Raw genomic sequence first — 7439 nt, 5'->3', positions numbered from 1 at the left:
GGGAAATCAAGCAAATTGATTCGAGTCAATACGTATTTATCGAAAGATAAAAAGGAAATTGTGATTGAAAAAATCGAAAGCCTTTGAAAATTTTGACTAATGTTTAGCGGAAATGTGACCACCATAAACGGCAGGTGACGTAACTACTTTCCGCGCTTTCCTATTTTCACTCAGCTGAATAAAACCAAGAATGATTCCATTTTTTTCCATTGTGGCGGACGATCACGGGTTTGTAATCCGGGATAATTTTCACCGGATTGGAGGAGAAACCCGCTTCAACTTTTAATACAAATCCTCCGGTTTTATTGAAACTTAAAAAAGTGGACTTGTCCGAACGTTCGATCGTCTATTGGTGGAAAAAACCGGCGGCGTATTAAAATTAAAGTGCAATTGTCGTTATCATGCATCAGTAAATTTATTAGGGCACTTGTCTCGGTACACATCAGCAAAGTGTGTTTTGTTCCTTCCTGGCAATAACCATAATAACCCGCGATAAGGAAAATGATCAAATTCCGAATGTACAAACAAAGCAAACATCATTACGCGCCGAGAAAATTTTTCGTGATTTCAGATCACAAGATGCCACTGAAGAATATATTCGTAATTTTCCGCCTCGTTATTTTTGCCATCAGTCTCTCTCAAAATAAGGCCCAGAACGAAATTCTCCGCCAGTACATAAGCGAAATAACATCAACAAATCAACAAAGAACACTCGTATTAATCTACAATAACGTGGGCACATTTCGCGATTTTTCCTCGCATTTCTACGGCCTGGCCCTGCCTGTGTACAACGTTTATCTGGGAGAATTGCGCAAATTCAACGGCAAATACGGCGAGAAATACGACATCGCCGTTACGTACGAAGAGAGTAAGTTATACTTTGTGGTTCTGAACGATTTGAAACAGCTTTACACCGCCTTGCCTTTGATACGCAAAATCTACTTCTGGCGAGACCGCGACCGAGTCGTTGTTTTGATTAATGAAAAATTCCGGGAGCAGGAAGCGAAAGCGACTTTTCGCCACTGCTTCCAGTTTTACATAATTAACATCGTCTTCGTGTTCGTGAAAGATCGCATCGAACCCTTCACTTATAATCCCTTCAGTGGCCGTTTGGCCACACCGGGGCGTTTCTTCCCGGACAAATTCCGGGACCTGTTTGGCTACAACTTGAAGATTTCCATGTTCCCGAGCGTTGTCAACACTTTCAGCAATAAGACGTATCACGGGCGTGACGGTAAGATGTCACTTACCATCGCACATCACATTAACGCCACTTACACCTACCTGCGCCCCCGGGCCACGCCGCTGGCCCCGGTCTTGAACCAGTACGACGACGTGGCGGAACGAGTGGCGGAGGTGGGTTTCAACACCCGCTATGTAAAGTTCAATTTTCGGAATCTGATCGAGAAAACCTACCCTCATGACCGGGACGACCTGGCGTGTTTGATACCGCAGGAGTACGTGCAAAAGTTCGGCCTGCTCCCGGCCGGCGTCTGGGGCTTGTCAGTGGCGGCGTCTGCGGTCTTTTTCTGCTATGTTCTGGTGGCGAACCGGCGCTTCGACGTGGTTAACGTCCTAATGACGATTCTGCTGCTTTTGTTCAACAAGCCGGTCAAAGAAAGCCGAAATTTCAATTTCCGGCTGGCTTTAATTTCCTACTTGACATTCAGCGCTTTCCTCAACACTTTGATAGTTTGTCGACTGGCTAGCATTGTAACTGCGCCGAAATACCTCGCCGGGATTGAGACCGTGAAAGAGTTAGCCGGGACCGAGCACCGGATCCTCACCATCGACAGATTCCAAGAGCTGTTAAACGCCTCTTTAGTCCCACCGCTGCGTGCGAAAATTCTGCCGCGGCTCACTATCATTAAAGAGGAGCAATATTTGAGCGAGATAAACAAACACAGGAAGATCGCGTTTATATGCAAAGACCATTTGGCAAATTACGCCCAAATTCAAAAAGAGAATTATCCTAATGGCATTCAGTTCTATCGCGTTATGAAAGAAAGGATTTTGCCAGCCCTCAGCTGTTACATTGTTAGTTACGGCTCGCCGTTTTTAACCAGATTTGACAGCTTAATTCAGAGAATTGTCGAATCGGGAATACACGATTATTGGAAAACGAAAACTTGGGAGAAATTGGGAATTCATCATCAATTTCGAACTAATCAGGATAATTACAAAGGGAGGGTCGCCGAGGCTAGCCTCCAAATTGCCCAAAAAGTCCTCCTCTACGGCCTGGGGAGCGCCGCTCTTGCCTTTCTCCTGGAACTACAGTCGGGGGCCGAAGCCTCCAAGCGCCTGATTTGCTACATCAGTGTAATTTTTAAAAAAGTAATAATTTCTAGAATCAAATTATTTCGAAATAAGAACGAAAAACACTGAGTGCGGAGGTGTTGCATTTATAATGTCACTCGGTGTGTTTGCAAATTATTCCCCGTCAACAACTTTTACACAAAAACGTTGATTCCTCCCTTCAGGATAAGCCACCTTGACTATAAATGGGAAAGCTCCTTTGAAACGAGAATGTGAACATTGCTTGTTATTTCATTATTATTGAGTTCACGCACCAGGCATTCATCTTCAAAATGCGTATTCACATTTCGGGAAATTTAATAATTTCGAAGAAAAAAATAAAGACAGTAATGAGTACGTGTGAGTAAGTTTCGACCCCAAAATCGCTAAACAAATTAGTTCGGCATTATTTCACTACCTGCTATTGTTTTAGGTGTAGTCAAAGCAACCATATCAAAGCTGATCCGTATCAAATAGTTTTCACAACATTACCACTCAGTCATGAGAGATAAACCAAGTACAAAGATGAGTTGTAGTTGGAAATTTCTATGGCAAAAAACCAATTTAAATTCACCCAGCGTGGGGACTATTTTAGTGCCCTATCGGTACATTTTGCACTGTTCTTCCCGGATTCCCGCAGGGCTATTATTTCTCTAACTGCGATTAAAATTTCCTTAATAAAATAAAAGAATGCACGACGAGAATTATTTCAGCCCGTGGTTTAATCAAAAAATTGCTTTGAAGTGATGCATAATTTACATTAATTTCGTGAATTTTTAGGAGTGCATATTAGTCCGCGTTATCCCAAGTATTTCTTAAGGTATGCTCCCGCGGTATTTGTTTAATATCAACAGTAAACTTCAAGTGATTTTAATCGTGGCCGAAAAAAGTAATTTGCAAAAATGTGTTTACTTTCAATACATTGATAAAAAGATAACCTGTTATTGGGTTTAATGTAAACAAAATCGGTGTAATTGCGTTTGAAAAAAATATATTGGAAACGCGTCAAAATGCGACTTTGCAAAAAACTAGTTTTCAATTTATATCATTTCAACTCTAAATTTAAAAAACTTCATTTGCACAAATTAGCAGCGAAAATAATTCAGGTAATAATGCAATAACACAGTATTCTGTTGAACGATTTTTGATAAAAAAATATTAATTGCTGTTTTCTTTGAATGGTTTTATTATTAATTATTACCAATTGCGTTACTAATAGCAGTTGAAAAATTACATCAACAAAAACGCGATAATGACAATAACAGGACAGCACACAGTAATTTGTAACTCACATGTTTATTTATAATTCCGGAAAATTTATTTGCGTCAAATCTATTCAAATGAATCATCTCATGGCCGGTGTGGTCAGTCAAACAATTACGGACGATATAGCAACATTGTTTTAGTCGCTTTTAGTGCAAGGTCACAATAAAAATGAAAAATTATTTAAATAAAGATTTGAAATTACTCAACTTCACATAGTAATGACTCACTTACCTCACTCACATGGAGGCAAACATGTTAACCTACGCAATCCAGGTGTTTTTTACTTGATGCCCAAGCACACATTTTTGCCAAATTAAAGAAAAACAAACGACTTTCACTAGCCCTTTTTCCATTAAAAATAACACTTTCCTAAATTTTTGAATTACAACGCAAATAAATTACTTCTGATCGAAGCGTCGATTTTTTAAGGAAGGACAAGTGTGATCGAGAAAGTGGCAATACATAATTAATTTAGAAAGTTCCTTGACTCGTATGCGGACACTTTAGCCAAAATATTAAATAATTTTCCACATAACAGAACCTACACTTACGAGTAAAAAGGACACGTTTTTAAATCCAAAAAAATTCCAAAATTCCAAAAATAAAAAAAAATTAAAAAAATCGTAAATAGACACCAGAAGTGTCAGATCTTGTCCAACTCAATTGGTTTGAAGTAAGTAAAACAAAGACGTGGCTAAAATGAAAAAATCAAAAATGAAGCACTTTACTTGTTTTTTTTTTCTTGACAATGTTTGTTTTGCCAAAATTGTGAAACCTAGGTTAACGTCCAGAGGTTTGACAATGTCTTCCACATTCCTACATAACAAAACCATTGCGCCACTCGGGAAATCGCTAATAACATATTTAAAACATCCTTACTCCTTTCACTTTCGTACTCTAGCTCTGCAGTCAGCTCCAAAACAGTACCTGCACCATGTCCGCATCGAGATAACTTCTTTTTGTGTGTGTGCAGTTCAGTGTCAACCTTGTGTCGCAAAACGGAGTGTAATTATTCTCCACCGACATGACCACCGTTCAGTTCATGGTGATAAAAGCCCGAGAAAACAGATAATTCGCTTTAATTACATACATGAATTCCCCATTAGTTTTGTACTTTGCATTGTGTGTCTTATTAGTCATGTCGCAAAAAATCAAATATTGACCGATTGATCGAATATTCGGTGGCGAGAGCCCGCGATGGATACACGAATTTTTCTAGTGCTTACTGTACTGTTCTACTGTGTGAACACCTTGGAAGTTGTGGCGCCGTCGATCAGCTCCATCGTTAATCGGATCACAAACACGACGTTCGGTGAGAGGGTAATCAGTGCACGACTTTTGACTCACCCTGTATTTAGGGATTGTTCGCGGAGGGATTAGTATTTTCTCTCGGACGGTCGAAAGGATTATTACGACCTTTGGACGGGTCGAAGACAGGTTGCGCGAACTTCTGGAAGAGTTCAGGAGGCAAATTGTTAGGGGAATCCCCGAATTGAGTATTCCAATCTTGGACCCGCTTCATGTTGATAAGATCGAGTTTAATGTCGTCCACGAAGCTGCAGGGTAAATTATTAGGCCGTTTTGGCACCCGTCCACCCCTGGCTTGTTTTTTCAAAAAAAGTTGGTTTAACACCTGATAAATTAATCTGGTCAAAATATTATTGTTAGTGTTTAAAAATAGGTTCTTTAAGAAGCAACAAAAAGACCAGATATGGCATTTAAACCTTGACTCTCTTTATATTTTATCGTACTGACTACAACAGTCGTACTATAATTACTTGTATTTAAACTCTTTATTATCGAAATGGCATGACTATAATCACAATTGTTGCTTGATATGACAAAAGTAGGTTGGTTTTAAACATTATTTTTACATTAACATCATGTTGTTTTGAAACCAGAATTTTTTTACAAATTTAGAAATCAAAAAGAAAAATCCTGAAAAACTCAACAGTGTTTCGTGCTTGTTAGTGTTTATTCCTCTTGTATATTAATAAACTGAGGGAACAAGACTTTCCTTAGAAATAACCGAACTCTTTATATTTTCATTATTTATTCACTGATGTAATAAATACAACAAATTTTTTATTTATTTATTTAAAAATTCTATGTAAATTAACATAAACAATTAAGGAACTATAACTATTTATACTGTATGATTTTTTAACATTATTAGGTGCCTATTTATCGTCTGATCGACAAACATTTCATTCACTTGTTACAAAAAATATTAATATAACAAAATAATACTAAAATAATACGTACTTAATATTAAAAGGTCGAACAACAAAATATTTACATACCTAGATGTAAAACTGCAACAATATCTTGAATAAACAAACAAAAATAAACATACGCCTTTTTTCAAAAATAATTTCAGCGTTTTTTTGTTAGCATACACACACTTTTTTATTTAACTTGCTTTGTTGTCTGTCTGTCTGTTTTAATTTTCATAGCCAAATTTGAGCGGGTAACTGTTGTCCGAATGAATTGAAATTTTGCATACTTACGTAATGTGCTTAACAATGCAATTCTACATAGTTACTTACCCTCTGAAAAGGTTTTAAAAAGAAAAAATAAATAAATAATGTTTTTTTATAAAGCTTTTATTTAAAATATGCACCAAAAAAATATATATAATGTTTTTCTGTCATAGGAGAATATTTTTGCTTGTTGGTTAGGATTATAATTGCGAGTGAAAATATTCTCCTTTGGTAGAAAAACATTATTGTTTCTTTTTTAGTGCATGTTTTAAATAAAAGCTTTAAAAAAACATTTTTTATATATTTTTTCAACTGTATACACCGACCTGTAATAAAAAATCGTTGAATATATTTAATTGTTATCTCGCCCATATTTAAAAAATGCTCTATTCGTACAAATGAAGACATAATTGAAAAACTATTTAAAAAAATCATTTAAAATTGCCGATGGAAAGGATATTTAGATTTTCGTTTAAAAACTAGTCTTTGAAATGTATTTTGGCCAATAATGATTGTAAACGTCGCTGACTGTGCAAGTTATTAAGTTTGTCTTTAAGGAAGTCAAAGACAAAGCGCATTTTCTTGGGCACGCTTTAACGTGAAATTAATCGGCCTTGAGTGGACGGGAACTAAGTATTAGATCTGTTGTTATATCATTATTTTGTAGCCTCAAGGGCAGCGTGGAAGACGTCACGGTCAAGCACATCTCGAAATTCGAGATCGACGATGAAAGATTCAGCGATTTGGGAAATTTGCGTTTCAAGTTAGATTTGAATTTAACTTTTCCGTATCTGACCATTGACGGCTTTTACAAATTAAACGGGATAATTGGGGACTCGATTCCGGTATTTGGCAACGGTAAATTCTGGTAATTAGTTCGCAAGTAAATTATCAAGTATTATATCTTTCTACCACAGGTTACATTTAATAGATTTCAAATTGGCCATTTCGGCTGTAATTAAATTCGATTATCTCAAATTAAGATTGACGTCTTTAAATATTGACATTAAACTGAGAAAATTAGAGAACCATTTCGATAATTTGATGGACGACGAGGAAATCGGCGAGCTTTTCAATAAGGCCATCTCGAAAATGGCCCCCGAAGCGGTCGATATGCTGTGGCCCGACATCAAACAGCCGGTGGAAGAACAAATTAAGAAAGTAAGCACTTGATTTAAAATTTATAACCGAGTTACATTGCGATTTTTTAGTACGTAAACAGTGTCCTCGAGAACGCCACTGTTGCCAGCCTAGCCAGAAGACTGTTCAATATTAGATAACTAGGCGAAATATTCTAATTTATTGTTAATGGTTTCGTAATAAAGTTGTTTTTACCTTGTAAAGCCACCACTCACATTATCGTTCCCTTTGTCCCCATATCTTATCTCCCTCGAT

At 37.0% G+C, this 7439-nt stretch overlaps 2 protein-coding genes across 2 annotated transcripts; both read left to right on the top strand.

Annotated features, from left to right (window-relative positions):
* The first annotated feature begins 373 nt into the window (after positions 1–373).
* Positions 374–4300, top strand: LOC103312164 (uncharacterized). Its single transcript, XM_015984531.2, has one exon. It carries the CDS (start codon positions 502–504, stop codon positions 2383–2385), a length of 1884 nt encoding a protein of 627 aa, XP_015840017.1. The 5' UTR covers positions 374–501; the 3' UTR covers positions 2386–4300.
* A 176-nt stretch (positions 4301–4476) lies between these two features.
* LOC100142563 (uncharacterized) lies at positions 4477–7387 on the top strand. The gene is made up of 5 exons (XM_001812292.4): positions 4477–4873; positions 4920–5124; positions 6712–6912; positions 6962–7205; positions 7256–7387. The coding sequence occupies exons 1-5, from the start codon at positions 4759–4761 to the stop codon at positions 7322–7324; spliced, it is 834 nt and encodes a 277-aa protein (XP_001812344.1). The 5' UTR covers positions 4477–4758; the 3' UTR covers positions 7325–7387.
* The last annotated feature ends 52 nt before the right edge of the window (positions 7388–7439 follow it).

Source organism: Tribolium castaneum, chromosome 4 (genome assembly GCF_031307605.1).
Source record: "Tribolium castaneum strain GA2 chromosome 4, icTriCast1.1, whole genome shotgun sequence".
Lineage (NCBI taxonomy): Eukaryota > Metazoa > Arthropoda > Insecta > Coleoptera > Tenebrionidae > Tribolium > Tribolium castaneum.
This window is presented reverse-complemented; position numbering and strand designations above follow the sequence as displayed.